Genomic DNA, 22,878 nt, shown 5'->3' with positions numbered 1-22,878 from the left:
TCAGTGTTAGAAAGAGAATATTTCCATTCCTTGTGTATTCTTTCATTTTATTCTTTTTTCAACCTTCAAAGACTTTATGTCTCTTTTCTACCACACTTGTCTATTTTAACATAATTTTCTTTTTTCTTTTAACATATGCATTTAAAACTATTAATTTTCCTTTTAATACATTTTAGCTGCATCATACAAGTTTTATAAACAGTGGTTTCATTGCTGAGATATAATTATTGCATAAATGATCCACTGATTAATATTTTGACTTATTAGTTATTTAGAAAGTGTTCTCTTTAATCTCCAAAGATAAGTCATACAGGCTTAATTTTTGTTACTGTATTGTGTTCAGAGGACATGGATTATATATTTAGTCTTTAGTATTTAATTGCGAATTGTTTTATGGCTTAATCAATTTTGTAGGTGTCCCATATGAGCTTTTTCTGTTGGATATATTAGTTTGGGGACTTCTACATTCCTGATAAATTGTTTCTTTCAACTTTTACTAATAATCTTCTCTCTTAAATGCTTTTTTCTTAAAATATATTCTATGTGATATTAATACAGCTACACTAGATTGATAAGTCAGATTTCCTTGATACTTTTTCTAGCCCTTTCTTTAAATCTTAATGTGTTTTATGTATAGCTCACAAAAGCTTAATTTTAAAATTCAATATGAGAATTTATCTTTTTATAGATTAATTCAATAAACATACTTCTCAAATTTGGGGGTTAATAATTCTGTTCTGGGGGGAACAAAACAAAACATACAGCTCTGAAAATGCTTAGGCTCTCATTACTACCCTCCAGGCCCACATTAGGAAGAAAGCAAGTCTAAATGTTATGTCTGAAAATGATCTGAAAACTCCAAATTCCCAGCCCAGGGAATTTAAATGGATCCCAAATACATCTCTTGGGTTCCCACAGAATCAACATTTGTAATTCTGGCATTATGTTTCTTTCTTTTCTTTCTCTCTCTCTCTCTCTCTCTCTCTCTCTCTCTCTCTCTCTCTCTCTCTCTCTCTCTCTCTCTCTTCCTCCCTTTCTTTTCTTCCTTCCTTCCTTCCTTCCTTTTCAAGTACCTGGGGAATTTCTTTTCAGCTCTTTTACATATTAAAATATTTTTCCAACACTTCTCTAGTGGGCTATATTAACTTAGTCTGCCATGTTGCCAGATCAGTTTTTCAATATGTGCACTGAATATAGTGATATTTCTAGAGCATTGTTGGGGAAATCAAATAGGATAACAAATAGAAAGCACTTCAACCATTTTTGACACATAAGTATGTAGTAAATATTACTATTTTCGTTATTAACTCCTTTCACCACACAGTTGTCCATAGCTCCTTGATTGGCTTTGCTTGGAACAGCAGAATGGGATCTCTCACCCTCTTCCTTTTCTTTTTACAGTATACTAAGCCTCCTTCCAGCTCTTTCATGGCTTCTGTCAGGAGATTTTTAAGAACTCTGTCTTTCTCCAAAGTAATACAAATTACTTTCCACATTAAAATGACTAAAGTTTTCCCCAGTGGAGAAATTCACATTATTTTTTGGCCTCATATTTAATAAATTACTCATCTCATACCACACCCATTATTTATATGACATTATTAGTTTATTAATTGTCATATATATACATTTCATTGAAAGTTTGAATTAGGGAAAAATTGATACTTACAGTACATGACAAAGCTATCCTAATTTGTTTTCAGATCAGGTTTTGTCATACTAGAGAGCATTTGGACTCACCCCACAATGTACTTAAATCAATGATAGTTAGTATCTGTTATAAAACAATACAAGTGAAAAAACAAATTACTGATAGTCTTCTGTGGATAGGCACATAACTTATTTTCTGCATTTTCTGTTACAGAAAAACGATTTAACTGAGTAAATTAGTCCTGAAATGATGTCTGTTTCTATACTCAGGAACTTATCCTACCATTATTCTGTCTTCATGTTTATAACAAATTTCAAAGGTCACATTGTACCTAATCTTTGCTCTGGAAATATTTCTGATGACTTTGTCCAGAAATAGCAAAATGATATAGCACAGCAAATAGATTTAATTTCTGAAAAGCTCACATCAAGTACACACACACTTGCTTCAAAATAAGAAACATACTTTTTCTTGGAATTACCCAAATGTGATTTTTTTTTTTTTTTGAGTATGGAAAAGGCATGGGTTTCATAATTCCATGAGGGAAACCCACAGGATGAAGAGGAAAACAGAAGTTTATTAGTAGTGGTTAACATAGTAGGGGAAAAGAGAAAAGATATATGGCAAGTAGAGGCAGACGAGCTTTGTTCCTGTTCTAAGTACTAACAGTTGGTAGATTGGAATCCCGGTAGTCTTAAAAACACTAGTCATTTGTCTTGGCAGGAAGCCTGATTGTTTTATTTCTCAGACTCACTTTAATTTCCTCATATAGGAGAGGCAATTCACTTCCTTGCAGTGTCCTAATTGTTCAAATATGATGTAGTAGGTCAAGTCGCCTTAAATTCCAGTTTCTTGGAATAGATCTTAACAACATATTCGTGTAGACTACGAGCATCCTTCCCTTGTAGTCTATAGGTTGTGCTTGGCTACAAAGGCTTACAGTCAAAGCTTTCCTTACCTCTTTTCTACAGATTAAGACAGTATCTACACACAATAAAAAATGCCTCCTTTTTTATTTCAGTAATGCAAAATCACTTCAGTAAAACCCAAAAAATCTTTATTGGTTCTTTCCTAATCGCAAAATTCTCCCATTCTGTCTATTAAAAAAAAACAATAATAATAATACTGGGAGAATATGCATCAGACCATTCCTAACTGAAAAACAAAATTGAAAACTTTTTATTTCTTAAATTTTGGTGATTTTTGTATTTTAGAATTATTTTTACAATAAGCATGCATTTTATTACAATCAGAAAAGACTTGCATTTTAAAAAATGACACATGTTTGTGTAGAAGATTTAACAAGTTTCGAAACATTTAAAACAGATCAGCGGCAAGTCTCCCAAATTGCTGATTCCTCTCCGTGCTTGGGCCCTAGTTGCAGTAAGTACAGCTCTACTTGTTTCGGGGACCACCCTCTCCATATGTTCGGTTCCTGGTTTACCTAGGCCAGAGACCCTCTCTTAGGAACCAGCCAGTCCTTTCACTTCAGCTAGGATCCTGGTAGTAGTTGTGCCTCCTTAGCTCTCTGCCGTCTCTAAACACTACGTTAAAAACAACACCAATAACAAAAAACAATGTTTCCTTCCCTTTCATTCAACTCCTCATGGTGAGTTACAGACTTCCAATTCCCAGGTCCATGGCTAATTTTAGTGTTTCCCCTTCTTTTCTTCTGTCTTTTAATCAGTGCCTCTTATCCTTTTTGCTTTATCCACAAAAATCTCACACTCTCTGTCCTTCTTATAATCTTGTTGGATTTGGTCTTATTTTGCTGCATCTTCTTTCCCCCGAGATGCAGTATTCCCTAAAATGTAAGAATCTCCTATTATGAGACGTATGTTTACATGTTTTCCTTGGCTCTTCATTTAATGAGTTTCTAAACTGACCATCATGCTATCTTATGCTTTTCAGGAGTAAGAAATTTTTTATATGTCATTTATTTCATTTTTTTAATTAAAGTTTATTAGGGTGACAATTATTAGTAAAGTTACATAGATTTCAGGTGTACAGTTCTATAATACATCATCTATATGCCATTTATTTTAAAGTAATTTTCAACATGCTTGTATCACAAAAATCAGGAATGAAAAAGACTCATTATCATTTCCTTGAGACTGTGGATATATACCCTGTAGTAAATTATCCAATATTTTCCTACAGCTTTTATAGCTTTTATGTATTGGCATTTGTTTTAATGCCTCATTCAATTGAGTTTCAACATGCTATCTAGTAAATTTTTCATGTTTCTTATTTTTTGAAATTAGCTTCACTCTTTCTTTTCATGAAATGGATCATGGCTCCTTAACCAAATCAAACCAAACATTTCAAGGAAATCTTCTCAGTTATCTATTCAGAACTCTTTTATTTGCTTTCTTCCAGCATGTTTAATTTTTTTAGCAAGTGTTCCTTATATTTATTACTCCTACTATAGCCTACAGATTTAGAGGACTAACATATATATCACTTGAATGCAATAAAAAGACAATGAACGTAAGGTATTAGAAAAATGTATTAATTATTTACTTAATCTTAAAATATGAATTTATGTTCAAAAAATAGCCCCTTGCTCAAATCTGCTTCCAAGTTCATACGTATTTCTTACTTTTTCTGTATTTTCTCTCTTCTACTCCCTCCCACTCTTCTATTAAGTTAGAATTATTATTTTTCCCCTATTAAGACAAATAAAAAAAAATCACCGAATAAATCAACAATACTATATCACACACACACACACACACACACACACACACACACACACACACCCTTAGTCCCTCAGCTCAGCCGGAACAAGAAACTATGGACAGCTCCTGGAAGGTCTGTTATGCCAAGAATCGTTCAATTCATTTTAATGGTACTGAAGATGCCCACTTTGCCAGGCAGTAAAGGGGAAGCAAAGATAAATAATACATGCTCCTAATTCTAACAGAACTCTTAACAGTTCTTTGCAAGATATATTCATTATGAAACGAACCCAAGAGATTTACTTGGCATAAGCTGTCTTTGGAAAATGATGACTAGTTGTTCTGTCTGGATAAACCCTCACGTGGGGTCTCCCACTTGAGTCACCGCCACGTTTGACCATGCCGCTGCTCTGCAGATTCACTTGAAGAGCTTTGGCCGGACCCTCCTCATGGACTAGCAAGGCTGGATCTTGTTGTTCAAAGTACTTAAGAAATATTTTTAGTAAAGTTTAACTCCCTAGCTGGGAATCTCCCTGTACCGTTACCACACATATTCTGGGAAAACATACAATGAAGAAAGTGTAATAATACAGGGAAATAAGTTGTTACCATACTGTGGAATTAAAAATAATGGAAAATTGGCCATTTCAACGCTGTAGGAAGATATTCTGAAATGAGTGTTAAGGATGATTAATGCAAAAGATAAATGCTTCCCTTCTCACATTGCTTATCAGCCAGTCTCTTACAGGAGTTATATAAATATCTGTTTCATGTGCTTTAGGCAGTTGTGTGAAATTATCTGTAAATGTAACTTAGAGAGTTCTAGTGTTCTCTCAGGAAGTCACGCTGTGTGGTGGGATGTGAGAACCCTAGAGGCCTCATCCAAACAAGTCTCTATTTCTATTGGCCTACAGTTGTTAACTGAAAAGTCCATTATCAATATCAATTATTAGCATTTATTTAGTATTTTGAAGTCTATGAAATATGTTTACCATCATACAATTTGATCGTCAAATAATACCTTAGATAGGCAGGGTAGAAGAGGAAAATGAAACTTAGAGACCTTAAACCTCTCTGCAGATTACAAGACTCTTAAGTGACAGAACATTCATTTCTTTCACGAGAAAAGTGTGTTGTACCCCTACTATGTGCCGGGGACAATGATAGGCACTGTTTAGGTACTAAGGAGAGACATGTGGAAGGCAGTCCCTGAGTAAAGAAACCCATTTTAAATATTATGTGATCAGGCCTATGCTAGGGAACTCAGATATCCTAGCTACTTGTGCAGTGGATTGGTTTGTCATTAGAAAATCTTTTCACATGCTATAAAAATGATCTCCCTTTAAAATGTAAATCACCATGGGAGAGTTCCACATTTAACCTTATTAGTTACAGTTGCTGTCTTGTGAATTAGTTGCTGTGCTCCTTCCTAAGGGACAGGCGATGAAACCAGTTCCCTGCAGAAAGAATTATAGAGGAAGCCTACTTTGGGGCTTGGGGAGATGTGAAGTGCCAGAAAGGGTACAGAGTCAGGAGAGAGACCTTGGTAGCATATAAAACATGGGAGAGGATATTTCTAGATGCTTAGGGTCAGCATTGAGAATACTTTTCATCTATTTTACAATTTTACCAAGAACCGACTTAGACCAAAGAGAGTAATATAAATTCATTTTTTTTTTAAGTTAATGTTTCCTGAGCCCCTATCTCCAGCTTAGACTCTGAGGATTGATATAGCTTTGAGGAAGATGTTTATCATCCCTGTCCTCATGGATTTTACAGTAAGTCAGGGACATAGGCATCGTCAAGTAATTAGAGCTCTCTATTGCAATGAAAGAAGTTTGCACAATAGTGGAGCCCAGTCCAATGTGGAAGATTAGGGAGTTCTTTGTGTTCTAATAATTGAATTGGGCCCCAGAACACTGCGAGAAGAATAAGTGAGTAGAGTTATTCTGTTTACTGTCATCACTTAAATCAGTAATCACAGGACTCACCCAAAAGAGCATTTTCAAGGGAAAGTGATAAAATGGCTTGTCGATCACTTCTGGTAAATTGCCTTGGTAATTTCTCTCTTCTTCACAGAAAATGCATGTCTTCAAGAAGACCTTGCAGGCATTGATCTACCCTATGTCTTCTACCACCCCACACAATTTTGAGGTCTGGACAGCTACGACACCCACCTACTGCTATGAGTGTGAAGGGCTCCTTTGGGGCATTGCCCGGCAAGGCATGAAGTGTTTGGAGTGCGGAGTGAAGTGCCACGAGAAGTGTCAGGACCTCCTCAGCGCTGACTGTTTGCAGAGTGAGTACTTGATTAGGCTGAGCAAGGGTTAGACAGAGCCTGCCTTATCCTGTATGATTTCAGAGGATTTCTCTAGAGCTCTTGCTGGTTTTCAAGCCATGCTACTTCTCCCCACCTACCACTTATACAAAGGAATGCATACTGCCCACCCAGCCAGTCATATAGTGGGTTATGCCTCCCTGTGGTGTTGAGCTCGGCACTCTTGGGCTCCTCAGAGTGAGTACTTGGAAGGCAGAATCACTCGCATCAAGTAGAAAACTTTCATGTGACTTCCAGTCTGTTTTTTCACTTTCATCTCATAATAGCCCCATATGGTAAGTGGGAATACCTAAAGTCATGTTCCTCAACAGGGGCAAGGTAAGGTACACCCCTGCGATTACAGCATCTTGAATTCCTTCCCAAGTGTAGTTGGTGCCTGAAGAAGCCTTGTTCGTCTACAGCTCCCGCACAGGCCTTGGAATTAGGAGGTCTTAGGTTTGAAGGTTAAAGACAAATCTAAGTTACCAGATATGTGACTGTGGGCAAGCATTGTAACTTCTCAGGGCTTTATTTTCCTCCACCAAATGAACAAGAATATTAAGATTACCCCAGAGGGTTATTGGGAATACTAAATGAAATAGTCTCTGCTAAGAGTCTGGCACAAGTAGATGGTCAATGAATATCAGTGGCCTCTCCCTCCCTACACACGTCTGAATAGGTACATGTCACATCAACCTGTATGACAAGTTATCTTAAATTTTCCGTTTCCAAAAAAAAAAAAAAAACTTTTTCTAAACAAATAAACCAACTTTAATAGATATTGTTTTGTATTTATATAATGCCTTCTTCAAGAACCTTAGATGTTTTACAGGCATTTCTAATTAATCCCCACAGTGACCCTGTGAGATAGGTGGTCCTCCCATTTTACATGATAGGGCGACTGAAGCACAGAGATGTTAAGTGACTTGCCCAAGATCACACAGTTAAATTCACTGAAGAACCAGAACTTGAGCATCTTAGACACCCGGCTCCCAGATATATACCTCCTGAGATCTTTAATGAAAGTATCTCTAAAGAAAGTATCAAGACTAGTATGTTATGAAAATGAGGCCTTTTTACCACCATCAAGGAAAGAAAAAACCCTATACTAATAGTTAGCGACAACAAGACCCATTTATTACATATTTCTTTTTTTTTCCCTTTTCATGAAGTCGCATGATTCTGTCTTAAAAAATTCTGTATACTGATATTTTATATTAGTTACAGAGATGCCAAAACATCACACTCTGTAATACATATTACGAACTTCTCACTGCTTCATTTATTTGGTCGTGTCTGCTAACCTTAAATAACTAAGAAAGCATTGCCCAAGAAATATATTTAAACATGAATTTTCATTTGCAAATAATGTTTTTTAACATCTAAAGATTGCCCCCCCCCCGTTTATTGTTTATATGAATGCCAACAGTGTAAGATGCCTGGGTTCCCCGAAATCAAGGAGGGACAGAGGAAAATGTCAAAATAAAGAATAAATGAAAAATGTTGTCACAACTGGCTTTTGAAGTAATAGTTATGCACATTCTATAGTCTCTACCTGATTAGTTTTCTCCCTACACAGTCAGATTCACATTGCATTGTTAATTGATAATAAATGCATTGTTAAAGAAAAAGTAGTATTTCTTTAAAAAATAAAAAGTATATATTTAAGAATATCTGCTGAAAAGGAAGGGGGCTTAACTCAATATTACTCAGTCAACTTACTTGCAAAATCTCTTAATCCTTCTAAAATTCTGTTCACTTAATTTAAAAATGAATTGTAAAATAGACATCTTAAAAAATAGACATATTAGGTCAGTGATGTTTGAGAAAACAGATAGGAAAAATATTGCCATCTAGAAACAAATGGCTCAAATCTCTTTAAAAAAAAATGATGCACAATATACCTAAGAAGTAAGTTCATTCTTCTTTCAGTCTTTTAGAGAAGAGAGATGCCACCCATTCATTAATCTTTAGAAATATTTTTGTAATCTATTTCTATTTCTTAAGACACCATGTATTACTGGATATTGGTCAATAAATTAGGCAAAATTTTCATTGAGGTTATTTATTAAAATGCACATATAAATTGGAAGAATAAAAAATATTGCAGAAAAATGAGGGTGGATATATATACCCTAGGACATGGATATTTTCTTTAATAACACCTCCTTACTTTTTCAGTAAAACCCATACATATTCTCTTGCACTGAACAAAAAGCTTTTACAAGGATATGAATTCAACTTCACCGTTTTCTATAATAACTATCAGTACAATTTGAAATCATCCCTACAGAATCGGTGACATTTCCTTAAGAAATTTCTCTTCTTCATTGCTTTAAGCCAGAAATTTGCAATAACACCTTGTGCAGGGGATCCTGCGGACTACGCCAAGTGTCATGTGGGGTGTCCGGCGGGGTCTCTGGTCCCACTCCCCACACAAGAACGCAGGACATGGTGAGGCCAAAAAGGAACACCCACGGAGCCATAGGTAGGGGAGTCATACTACTATACTGTCACTGGCAGCTGGGTTGGAGACACAGGAACCAGGAGTCACACAATTCTAGACCCTCACTGTGCCGCTTGCAGGTTCAGCCACCATCTTCTTGCTAGCCCCCCCCTTTTTTTTGCTAGCCTAGCCACAGCAGTTATATTCATGGCCAATGGCTCACTGGTTACAGCTGACGGCCAACTAGCCACAGCTGATGGCCATTTGATCGCAGTCGATGGCCATTTACTACCTGAGCCAGCACCTTTCTATGTGAGGCCGAGAGCCTGGAAACTGCTTTTTGGGGCTCTGTCCCCACACTCCACCCCTACAGGGTCTCGCCTCACAATCTACGCAACAAGCGTCTTCCGCGAGGGGCCCTGTGCGAGGAGCCTGGAGGTGAATGCTATTTCCTGGACACAGCCAAGCTCTCTGGTCACAGCCAGGGTTTCTCAGGGCACCACCAGTACTTCTGGGCACAGCCAGACTTCCTGGACTTCTTAGGGTACCACTAGTCTCCCCAGGCACAGCCAGGGTTTCTCAGGGCACCACCAGTACTTCTGGGCACAGCCAGACTTCCTGGACTTCTTAGGGTACCACTAGTCTACCCGGGCACACGAGGGCCTCTCAGGACACTGCCACTCTCTCTGGACACAGCCAGACCTCCTGGACTCAGCCAGGCCTCTCAGGGCACTGCCACTCTCTCTGGACACAGCCAGACTTCCTGGACACAGCCAGGGCTCTCAGGGCACTGCCACTCTCTCTGGACACAGCCAGACTTCCTGGACTCAGCCAGGACTCTCAGGGCACTGCCACTCTCTCTGGGCCTCTCAGGGTACCGTGCTGGAACAACAGCGGCTCACAGTCAAGGTGCTTACATATTCTCAATGGTGGCCAGTCAAGACACAAAAGCAAACATCCACCAGTTCCACTACATTGTGGTATGTTCCCAAACAAATAGTCAAGCTGTCCATTAAATTAGGGATGGAAGCCAATTCCCCATAGTCCATAGTCATTCGCCAGGGCTGTCCTGAGGGTGAGGGATGACCTTGACCTCACCCTCAGCTCCCACGGAGGACTCAGCAAGCCTTTCCTCCTGGGACTACAAGTCCTGCATCCGGGCTGTCTCAGCAAGCACTTCCCAGCTCACAGGGCCCCAACAATCTTCGCTTTCTCCGGCCTCTACTGGTTGGGGAACCGTCCATGTCTTCCCACCCCTCCACGGGGTCCAGCTCTCAGGCAGCTGCTCCTCCTGGTCTTCCTGCAACTGAGTGTTCATAGGCACAAATTGCTCCACCACCCTTCGGAGAGCTTTGGCCGACACCGTACCCTGCTCGCTGCGCCATGTGTAGTGCAGGGCGTCCGGCGACTTCGCCATGTGTCGTGCGGGGCGTCCGGCGGGGTCTCTGGTCCCGCTCCCCAAACAAGAACGCAGGACATGGTGAGGCCAAACAGGAACACCCACGGAGCCATAGGTAGGGGAGTCACACCACTATACTCTCACTGGCAGCTGGGTTGGAGACACAGGAACCAGGAGCCACACAATTCTCAACCCTCACTGCGCCGCTTGCAGACTCAGCCACCATCTTCTTGCTAGCCCCCCCCTTTTTTTTGCTAGCCTAGGCACAGCAGTTATATTCATGGCCAATGGCTCACTGGTTACAGCTGACGGCCAACTACCCACAGCTGCTGGCCATTTGATCGCAGTCGATGGCCATTTACTACCTGAGCCAGCACCTTTCTGTGTGAGGCCGAGAGCCTGGAAACTGCTTTTTGGGGCTCTGTCCCCACAGTGAGATATTTCCATGTATGCCAACATTGAAAATAAAGGAAAGAGTAAAAATATAAGAGAAATCTGAATTGGAAAGTACAGCTAATGTAGCGCCCTATAAACCTAAAAAGTTTCTCTGTTTTTTCTCAAAATGGTCATTCAATCTCTGTTTGAACACCAACTCCAGGGAAAATTTAACACCTTGGTAGACAGCTGAATTTATCACTGAAAAATTCTAGCTTATAAATTAAAATTTGAACCAAGTCCTGCCCCTGTAATTTTTGTTTTTTAAGCCAAATCTTGCCTCTAAAGAAAATATTTACTAAATTGACTTCCATTGCATATGACAGTGTTTCAAATACTTGAAATGATAGTTTTCTTCAGGTTTCTAGAACGCTTATTATTTTGGTAATCCTTTTCTGCAATTCACATTCATTCTCTCTCTCTCTCTCTCTCTCTCTCTCTCTCTCTCTCTCTCTGTCTCTCTCTCAAAACAAAACAAAACAAAACAAAACAAAACAAAACAAAACAAACCAAAACTCTACTCGTGGCCTGACCAATGAGGCAGGAAAAGAGAGTATTTAAAGTTACTTCAAATTGATTAGAATTCGGTATCTCATTCCCATCAAGTCTTGGATCTGTGACTTAAATACTTTCAGTCAGATGGAATTAAACCAAGTGATTGTAAAATCCCATTCACTGCTTTGGTACTTCTTTGAAGGTTCAGAGACCCATGGAAACATCAAATAAGTTCCCCAGACAGTCTCCTCTCAACTCCTCTTTATCGGATTTTACTTGGTGGTGGTTCCTACACCTTACTCTTTCTGGCCCAAGGCTGACAGCTATGCAGAGTGATGAGTAGGAACAGAGGAGACCAAAGGGAAAAAGAAAAATCAATCCTTAAGAAAAGAGAACTGACTTCCCCTCTCAATTCCAGGTCAGTGGCAGTAGCAGATTCTGCCTGCTTTTCTTTAACTCATTTGTGTCCTATCTAAAAAGATCTCTTTTCCTTCCTTCCTTCCTTCCTTCCTTTCTTCCTTCCTTCCTGCCTTCCTTCCTTCCCTCCTTCCCTCCTTCCTTCCCTCCTTCCCTCCTTCCCTCCTTCCCTCCTTCCTTCCTTCCTTCCTTCCTTCCTTCCTTCCTTCCTTCCTTCCCTTTCTTCCCTTTCCTTCCCTTTCCTTCCCCTCCCTCCCCTCCTCTTTCCTCCCTTTTTCTTTCCCTCCCTCCCTCCTCCCTCCTCCCTTTTTTCTTCCTTTGAAAAAACATTTGATGGTGGAAGAATTGTAGCTAATGGAAGAGAAGTTTGTGACCCTGAATGATGTTAATAAGGAACTTGCCGTGACTATTATATGGTAACACTTTTAAACTAGAGTAAAAAAGCAAAAAAGTATATGTTGGCTGGAATGAGGATATGTGCAGAGTGAGACATGTAGAAGAGAGATCATATGTAAAATATTTTTTTTTATTATCTTTTCAAAGTAGAAAAGAGACAACTCCAAAATTGGAAAAATATGCAAATACCATGGTACCCCACCCAACTGGCCTGTATGTCCTTATGCCTTTCCAAAGAAGGAATCCTAGAGTCCCACTGCATAAATATTCTGTCTAATTTTAATTCCTAACTGAAAATTTCAAATGCTTGCGTTAGGACAGAAAATATTTCACTGAAAGTTCGGGAAAGCAGCATCTTGTGAGGTGTGTTCTCTTGTTCTATGTGCTTCCCACTGACTTTTGTGTCCCGACTTTTAGCCATTGCAAATTTATAATGTTAGAAAATCTGGCTGCTGCACTCCTGTCTGCAAACTAGATATTGATTCTCTTTCTTGGTCTTTGTTACCACATTTGCAACCACGATATCTTAACACAGTCTGTTATTTGTATGTATTGAGCAGCTTCTGTGGGTGAGAGCTTTATTCTGGGCTTTTAGAGCTCAAGAGAAAGCAATTGCTATTGTCCCTCACCTCAAACATATTTCCTAAAACTTAGATGAATAGAGGTGCACACATATCGTGGAAACTTTTGACTTTCTACTCTTTCAACAGCAATTACACAAAATATGCTTATGTAATGAATACTCACGTAGCGTAGAAGCAGGATTTTGTGTTTCCACTGCTATAGAGTGGAGACCATAGTCTTTATTCACCCGGAACTTGGCGCACCTTTCAGCACAGTGAGCTACTTAATAAATGTTGATTAAGCAACCAATGAGGGCATGAGAACTACATTAGAGATAGCATGGAATGGTTTCAAGATCATTCTTTCAGATAACCACAGATTTTTAGAGGGTTCTTCGAGCGGTGCTGGGGTAGGCTGCAGTCAGGGAATGAAAGGGGTGAGTATGCCTTATGTCATGCCATAGAGGTATTCAACTTAACATAAGCAATGGATATCAATATATATATATATGTATGTCATAGTCCTGAGATACTGGAGAAAGATCTAGTTTCTCATCCTGTCATTGCTGGAATTTTTTAAAACCTCTCTGGGCATCATTTTCCACAAGTGTGAAAAGAGTTAATAATATTTGTCAATGCCACCCAGCAAAGGACCGTCAGGAATACACCTGTAGCAATTATCTATTGCTGCAAGGGAGAGCATACAAGGGTGAACCACAGGGCATCTCAGTGAGGTATTAGAAAACAGAAGTTTGAACTAAATCAGGTATTGTCTGGAAGTGAGAACACCTCTGTGATTCTGCACGTTAACAAATCTTACCTACAAGGAGGGCAGATTAGAGTAAAGCTAGTAACAGGTGACTCAGTAAAGAAACAGTGGTCACTTAGGAGACGGGATGTTTGGTACGTGTATATAGTGGTTTGCACAGTGACCCTGTTTTCGTCTGTGTTTGGACAAAATTATGAAGTGGCCTTATTTGTCTCACTTCAATAGTCATAGAGGGACCATGTGTGAGGTCGGTGTCCTGTGACCCTGCTCACGTCACACAGGAGAACAACATGGCCTCGCTGTGAGTCTCAGGCCAACCTCCAATGACACTGTGAACTAGTTGTATCGACCAAGTTCCTGGATGTCAGAGGCTATTTAAGAAAAGAGAAATAAAAAGAAATCTAGTGTTTAAATTTTAGTTTTATGTTTTTGTTTATTTTTGGAAGAAGACGTGAGAAATCTATGTAACTAAAAGTGAGAGGAACAAAAAGGTCTTTCCTCCTTCCATCTCTCCCTTGCTTTTTCTTTTTACTTACATAGTAATAATATTTTGAAAATTGTGTACTTTTTCTAAATTTGTTTCCCTAATTGAGACAGATATTATAGTTTTGGGCCCTGAAATGATCAGGAAATCTCAAGAAAGTGAGTATTTAGAGAGCGCTCCTGGGATATAGTAGCTTTGACATAGAATTGTGAGTTGTATTCCTCATTTTGCCTTCTTTTAATATGTAAGTGTTTCCAAACCTATTCTAAAAGTTTACATTTACAAATAATGGGATAATTGAATATAGTAGGGTGGTATAAGGGGGGGGGGGATGTTTTGTTGTTTGTGTTTGGACCCAGGCTCACTGACAGTGGAGTCACTTTAGAGAAGGTGATTCTGCACGTTAGTCAGAATCATGTTAATAAATGTTAATAAATGTTGATTAAGCAGTTTCTTGAAAAAGGGCTCCTTGCCCAGCTTCCCCTGACGTCAGCGACAGGCCACCTCCAGGGGTGGGAAATGATGCTATGCTCCTCTAATTATCTTTCTGTTAAATGTCAGTCCTTTGTTGGTAGTGAGATGTGGTGTGTGGCTTTGATTTTATAAGAAAAAAGATGGTGGGGCTGACTTGAAAACTGGGGGAGTCGCAGGTCTGTTCCTTGAAAAAAGTTAAGACATGTTAAAAGAAGACGGTTCGGTTAATATTATCTTGGATGTAAAGCAACTAAAGGGGAAAGGACAGGAAATGGCAACGAGGTGGTTTCATGGGAAAGGGAAGAGGCACGGAAAGCAGGCCCACCTAAGCGATTTTACTGGGAAAGAAACACTATCAAGTTTTTCATGTTAGATAGAGACTCCTTGAGAAGGAAATGCTCAGAATCAGATCCTCTTCCTGCTTTCTGTGCATATTAACCACCTACTTACCTCCTCTGGGTTCATGAGCCTCAAATGCAGGTGAGGATTTGTAAATGCAAAACAATAATTGTATTTCTTTATTAATATTATTGGTAATAAATAGGATTTACAATATCAATAATATTTAATATTATGATAAATATTTTGTCTTCGAGTTTCTTGGAACTCTATTTCTTCTCTTCAAGCATGTCATTGGCTCCCAATTATCCAATAGTCATAGAGCACTTAGCACATGGCAGATCTTGGGTGGGGCACTGTCCAAGGTAGAGTTTTCAAGGAGCTGCTTCCCAGGTCATTTAATCATGAAATTCGTTTTGTTTGTTTGTTTGTTTTTAATCTTTATTGGAGAATATAGGGGAACAGTGTAGTTTTCCAGGACCCATCAGCTCCATGTCAAATAGTTGTCATCAACCTAGTTGTGGAGGGTGCAGCTCACTGGCCCAAGTGGGAATCGAATCGGCGATATTGGTGTTATGAGCACTGTGCTCTAACCAACTGAGCCAACCAGCCTCCCTGAAGCTCGTTTTAAAATCCTAAAATGTCTTGTTAATGTGAAATTCTTTAATAAATGCTTGTATCATCAACCCTTTTGACACTCTGAAATTCCTATGCTTGTTCAATTATTAATTTTGAAACTGTATTCATGATCTCCTTTCATCTCATTTACTCCTTACAATGACCCTGCTAAGGAAGGGATTATTGTTTTTTCCTTTTGGTTTTCAGATGAAGAAACTAAGGCTTGCAAAGATAAAGTCACTAGTCCAATTTCAAATGGTCAGTAAGTGGCAAATCAGGATTCACACACAAGATTGTTTCCTTCTGCACCCAAAGCATCATGAGCTACTATGCTCTTCTGTCTCATTTAAAAGTGATTTTCTTGATATATTGCTTCCATTTATATTTGGATTTATGCCCTTGTCTTATGCTGACTATTAAGTGTATGAAGTACACAGGCCAACCAAATCATGCTTTCTAATGATGGGCAAACAACCTTTTTTTCAGAAAATTTGAAATCTGAAGCCAGGGGCCAGGTGTATTTTGTATCTTTATAAGATGCATTCCACAGCATGTTTATCATTTTACATCGAATTTAACTCTTCTTCCAGGATTATGGCCTTATGGTCAGAGTGTACAAGAAGTTTCTAACACATTGAATTAAATCCAGAGCCAAGTTAAATGCTCAAATCATTTTATTTTAGGTTCCCTTAAGAAATATTTTGTCTTCTCTATGTATTGAGTGTATCTTATTTTCCAAGCAGTGTGCTACATTCTTGGAAAACAGTCAATTAAGGTTGGCTTTATTGGCTAGCATGTAGGATATATGTATATTCAGGTAGTTATGTCAATAGTTGATAAATGATCAAGAATTTTGCAAGGCAGCTGCTTGAAGTTGACATTAGCATTTTTACACCACAGAAATCTGCTAATGCTACAAATGAGGTTTGTTTTGTTGTTGTTGTTTGCTTCTTTTTTTCTTTGTGAGGAAGAGGAGAAAATGGAACCACTGATTTAGAAAGCCTCTGTTTCTGTTAAGAAAGAGTTAAGATCATACACTGAGAATGGAGGGTAATGTGAATTAGGTAGGTGACTTGAGGAGAGTAGAAATGTTTTGGCACTGCTGTTGAGAAAAATGAGAAGAGACTGAGAGGAAGGGAGAATATTGCAGTTGTTTTGTGTATGTAGACAATTGTTTGGAAGAAATACTAAAATTGTCAATTGCCATATATAGGTAGTGAAATTATGAATTTCACATGGCATTTATATGTTTTGGGTAATAAATAAAAATTAAAGAAAAAGTAAGGATTCTAACTGGTTACCTCATTAAATTATACAGAAGAGAAATATATGTGATAAGTTTGCCTCTGTTTAAAGTTGAATTCTCTTGCAGTTTTATTGTTCATAATTGTATTGACTGATCTGTCAATTAAGTGTTTTTAAAAATAACAACGATGCATTTCATTTGTATAATGTATTATACTTTATAAGGTGCTTTCACTGTACATTATCTCTTTTGATTTCACTTATTTTTTTATCTCTGGTTGACATATTTCTGTATTTAAATGAAGCTACTAGAACTTCTAGCGGACATTTTGAGGGAAGACTCATATAAATGCAAATTTATCTCTGATGACTTTGAGATAAACAGAATAGGCCTGAAGAAAAATAATAAACCCAAAGGGCTGGAAATTCAAGTTACAACTATTTAAGAAATAGTTTTATTTTTAAAGAGTAGGGTGAGATATGTGGGTTTGATACCCACATATCAAATAGGGCATTTGATAAGTACGATAGGGCAATGATAAGTACTTGTAGATCGGTGACAAAAATTAATTATGAATTTGTCTCTGTATCTCTGAACTAAACAGATCTAAGTTGAATCATTTTCTTCAGATCAAAAATGTAAAAGAACTGTTAAAAAATACATTTTTTAAGATAGAAATAACAGATAAAAGGCTTAAACTCAAGTCTCTGTTAACCTACTCTCCAAGATAGATGATTTCAATTTATGGGTCTGTTGTCTGTACAAGTAGAAATCTTCTATTCCAACATCAAGAGCATTGGTGAAGGATTTCAAAATGATTGTCATGCTTTTCCTAATTAATTCTTTAAAAGAATTCAAGAGGCAGACATTAAGTTCAGAGATTTGATTCCTTTGGATGAAAAACCTCTTGACAGTCCAGCCTTGAATTTGGTTATGAGCACTCATTATGTGGGTGGTTGTCAGCTGGCTCTTCCTAAATTTAGAAAAAATAATCCAAAATATTAATATAACAATGATACATTGTTATATTACTCATAGGGACTTTGTATTAAATAACTGTTGGGGACTTGAACATTCTTTCCTAGAGCCTTCGGTAGCACTAATTATCACAACAGTAGTTGTTTAGAAATTTTGGAGGGAGTCAGAATTTTAGGACACTTGTAACTCTTTGAACATTCTTAAGATGGCCTTTCCAAACCAAATATTTGGAGTTTTGAATCTTGCAGGTAACTTTTCAAGCCATCGCTATCTTTTCTATTTAATGAATATTCCAGTACTTGTAGTAAAATCTGCCTGTTGAATAGTTGCAACTTGTATTTAGTCTGGCCTAATCTAATGTTGCCTTGTAAGAATTATGTACTATGGAGGTAAGTCATTATTGATAAATTGCAAGCATGCTTAATTGCTTAAAGGTACAAAATGTACAAATGTGTAGCTGTTCTAGAGCATAATTTAACAGGTGACCAGGGCAGTTAGGATGGCAAATTGATTTGTCCTCAAAAGATTTTTTTTAAAAAAGATAAAGGCAGAATCTGTTCTTTCTACCATTAGAAGATTAATCTCTTTTATCTTCTAATTACACCTTATTATGAATGTATTTTTTCCACTTTAAGGATCAAATGTTATACTTTCAAATAAATAAAGATTTTTACTTAATCCCTGCTATCAAACTGTATATAGATTTATAAAAAGGAAAGTTAATAGTTGACCTTTTTTCTTTTGTCTTTGCTTCTATACTTAAATTGGCTTAAGATTCACAGAATTAGATTTAAAAATCATTACTGAGGCTGTCCTTTGTGATAGGAATTATACAGATGAACTCTCTCATTTAATCTCTCAACATTTTATGAGATATTAGTATGTCTATTTTCAGGAATATATTTCGAAAAAATTAATCCAAGTTAGGCAAACTTACAGTCTTGTGGATGAATATTGGAATAATTACTAGCTATGAACACAAGTTGTTTGGTTTTTGTTTTGTTTTTTTCCACTATATTCAGTTGTTTCTGTTTCGAAAACATGTTTGCTTTCAACAGTGGCACTTCCTGCAGACACCAGTACATGGGCTTTTGTTTTCTCATTTCAAACTCAGTAAGGAACCATGAGAGTTGAAATCATGGTTCACTATTTACATGTTGTATGATATTGAGCAATCCAAAGGCCAGAGAGAGTATCGAGGGTATCTGCCTAGTAGTAGTGGAAGGTGAGGGGTGCGAGAATGGACTTTTGGAAATCCTTCACTGCCAGAAGGATTTGTGTTATAAACAAAAATGCCTGGAAAGTCGAGGCCAATCATAGAAAAAAACAATGTCCTAGAAATCCAAAGGAGTTTGAGTGGAAAGTGAGAATTCAACCTATTCAAAACTGTGGTCGTATTATAAAATGAAAGTTCAAGGCTGTGGCCTGTCAGATACTTTCGAGGTAATCTAGCCCAGTGGCTTTCAAATCTTTTTAAACAACGAAATCACTTTTATTCCAAGTAAAATCTTACTCTATAATACTGGTGGTATACATTTTATAAGAAAATTTTAATCATTTAATTATGATAAAGGCCACCAATAAAAATAATCAGACACTTTGGATGGACACAAGTATTTAAAATAGTGATTTTTGAGTGACATTCACCATGCATATCCAATCTATTTCTCAATTTTGATTTGGTTATCCATTGAGTGTGCTATATAACACATTTGATTGTGTGTGTTCTTCTTGTTATGTCTGAAGTTTGCTTTTGAAAATTCAAACCAAATATTTGCACAACCTCTGATTTAGTCCAGTGATACAAGTGAGAAAACTGGGTATCATTGAGGTTCATTTACTTGCCAACAACACAGGGCTAGTTCTGAATCTCAGCATCAGGACTTGTTCTCCTGATATTTTCCAAAAAGCTACTCTGACTCCTCAGAATGAAAGCATTCATTTATTCTCATATTCCTCCTCCTTTTTCTCCCTCTCAAGTCATCAAAAAGTAACTGCACATACATTTACACCACCACTTATTTTTCTATTATAGGAGCAGCGGAAAAGAGTTCTAAGCACGGTGCCGAAGACAAGACTCAGACCATTATTACAGCTATGAAAGAAAGAATGAAAATCAGGGAGAAAAACAGGCCAGAGGTGTTTGAAGTAATTCAAGAAATGTTTCAGATTTCTAAGGAAGATTTTGTGCAGTACACAAAGGCGGCCAAACAGAGTGTACTGGATGGGACATCTAAGTGGTCAGCAAAAATAACCATTACAGGTAAAAATAAAGCTTTAAAATTTTTATCCCACATTGAGATTTTTCTGTGTCTTAGAACTCACTGCTAAAAATATGATAGGTCAAACAAATAGAATTTTCAATCTTGTCGATATTTACAAGTAGTCTAGTTTGTACTTCAAATTTGTAAAACGTACTACATAAGTGAAATAATTTCTTGTTCTGTCTGTGTCTTGCTCTAGTCAAAAGCTGTGTCTTGTTCTAATCAAAAGCTCTTCCAGAGGAAGAAGGTTCTGTTTTACAATATACTGATCGGTATCCTGCAATTTACAAGAGATTAGCTTTGTTGCTGCCTGCCACTGAATAATCTCTTCAGTTAGTTTTTTTTTTTTTAATAAGAAAATATTGTTTTACTTACTCCTGGATCAATATCCCTCATCTAATTGATCCTTGAGTCAAGACAATTTGAGTTAAGTGATGTCTAGTAATTTGAACTTCTGAATGGCTTATAATATTAACAATAAGAGCATATGTATCATGTGAAGATTTACCAAGCCTCTTAACTTATATTGTATTCACAGGTAAAATAAAGATGCTTCTTTTACTGGGTTGGGTTGATCAGTACTGACAGCAAACTCACAAATAAATAAATTTTAAATCACAGGTCTTCGAATTACATTGGGTAACTTTTTGCATATTTCATGTGCATCTTTATTTCTCTATACATGTACAGCAATGTATAGATGAGTATATAGCATATATATATGTGTGTGTGTATATATATATATGTTTATGTACGTAGCTACTATTCATTACAGGCAAAAGCATATTAGTCCAAAGGAAGGTTTTAATTTTCAGTGTGTTCATTATTTTGTTAAACATTTTCTGAAGTCCTATTGCACATGAGAGTGAAAGCAATGGAGATACGTCTGCCAACACAGGGACAAAGTGATAGAAAAGGTTTCCTTAATTATTATTTTTTGTATCTGAGGCGATCTTCATATTAAAATGTTTATTTTGGTTATTTCAGTGGTTTCTGCACAAGGCTTGCAGGCAAAAGACAAAACAGGGTCGAGTGACCCATATGTTACAGTTCAAGTTGGAAAGAACAAAAGAAGGACTAAAACCATTTTTGGAAACTTGAATCCAGTATGGGATGAGAAGTTTTACTTGTAAGTATATAATGTGAAACTATTACAAATATTAAAATATTTGAGTATAATTTTAAAACAGGAATGCAAAATATACAAGTAATGATTATCTCAGTTTAATAGTATGTATACAAATTACAAAAAGAATCAAACTAATGTTATGAACTCAATATTCATAATATTTATTTATTCTTCACCTTGGAAGCAAGTGAGTAAAAAGAATATTTCAAACAATAACAACAACAACAACAAAAGGTGACATGGTTCGGGTGACTTTGCAGAAAAAAATAAAAGATTACAACCTGATCTACATCTTGGGTTAGCCCAACATAGCTAAGAATTAACAGACTTGATTTAGCTCTATCTTGACATCTGAGGATTTAGAACTAAAGGCAATAAAAAGACTGGGTATCACCTGGCCCATCATAGCTATACCAGCCTATCTATACTGGTGAAATGGTTCCTCATAGATTTCACAACTTCTCATTTTCTGTAAGGTCATTTATTTTTAAACTTCTTATATCTTGCACCCAACAGCAAGAAATCATTTTGCTGTCAAGGGTTCTTTTCTTTCCAAGACTCCTTCCTGCAGAGACATAAAACGACTTCCAATTATCACTTGGTAGAAACGAAAATCCCTAACCATGAATTTAAAGGCAGTCCTTTTTCATTTTTCTCTCTTTGTTAATGGTTTAAACATGGATCTCATTAACATGCTAAGTAAGCAAGCCCAAAACATACAGCTTGTTTGCAAATGTGAGCAATAGTGTGTAAAAAATATAGAGCTTCTTGTATATTTGGGCTGATGGAGGAGGGAGTGTAAACAATAGATTTGGAAAATCATTGGGACCAAGTAACAGAGAATAACCATAGAATGAGTTAAGGAATTTGGGTGGTTTCTTCCTTCAGACCGGTGGAAGAAACTATTTTAATATTTCTTTGATACCAGGAGACAAGAAGTTATTCAGATCCCTAAGGCAGTCAAGTGAAAGACTGAAACAGGATTAGGGTAACAAAGGGGAGGGATAGGGACCTTGGCAAACCTGACAGCAAGTGACTCTTAGAAAAGAGACAGCTTCTTTTGCCATGTGATCATGCAGAGGCAATGCCCTTAGACCTTCCAGTTTCTCAGAAGTTGGAAATTTGAAAGTTTAAAAACAGCTTTATTAAGATATAACTAACTGCCAAAACATAAAGTCTACATATTTAAATTGTATAATTTTTTAAGTTTTTAGGTATGCATACCTCCATGAAACTATCACAACAGACAAGATACTGAACATACCCATTACCCAAAAAGGTTCCGAATGCGCCATTGAAGCCATCTCTTCTAACTCCCCCCAAACCAAGGCAATCACTAATCGGCTTTATGATTATAAATAGTATTTTTCTTTTACATTTTCTAGAATTTTATACAAATAAATCATACAGAATGCACTCTTGTGTGTTTCCACTCACTCAGCAGCTATTTTGAGGTCTATCCATGTTGTACAGTTTAACAATAGTTCATTTCTTTTTTTTTTGCTAGGTAGCACTTCATTGTAATAAAATATCACAGTTTGTTTATGCATTCAACTCTTGATATTTAGTTTGTTTCTAGTTTTTAGCTATTTAAAATAAAGCTGTTAGGAACACTTATGTATACATATCTGTATGGTCATATGTTTACATTTCTCAAATAAATACCTAAGGGTAGAATAGCTGAAACATGTATGAGGAATATGTTTAATTTTTGAGACACTCTTTCCAAGTGGTTATACCATTTTCCATTTCCACCACCAATATATGGGATTTCTAG

General features: G+C 37.1%; 1 protein-coding gene across 5 annotated transcripts in view; it reads left to right on the top strand.

The window, feature by feature from the left end:
- The window catches only part of UNC13C (unc-13 homolog C), a 498,413-nt gene that overhangs the window by 200,316 nt on the left and 275,219 nt on the right, over positions 1–22,878 (top strand). For all 5 annotated transcript variants that reach the window (XM_033109141.1, XM_033109144.1, XM_033109142.1 and 2 more), the window contains 3 exons: positions 6,412–6,631; positions 19,744–19,971; positions 20,960–21,101. In XM_033109141.1, coding sequence (XP_032965032.1) covers positions 6,412–6,631; positions 19,744–19,971; positions 20,960–21,101 — 590 coding nt within the window. The remainder of the gene's footprint in view (positions 1–6,411; positions 6,632–19,743; positions 19,972–20,959; positions 21,102–22,878) is intronic.

This window comes from Rhinolophus ferrumequinum, chromosome 6, assembly GCF_004115265.2.
Source record: "Rhinolophus ferrumequinum isolate MPI-CBG mRhiFer1 chromosome 6, mRhiFer1_v1.p, whole genome shotgun sequence".
Lineage (NCBI taxonomy): Eukaryota > Metazoa > Chordata > Mammalia > Chiroptera > Rhinolophidae > Rhinolophus > Rhinolophus ferrumequinum.
Note: the sequence above shows the minus strand (reverse complement) of the source record. Positions and strands in the feature narration are given on the sequence as shown.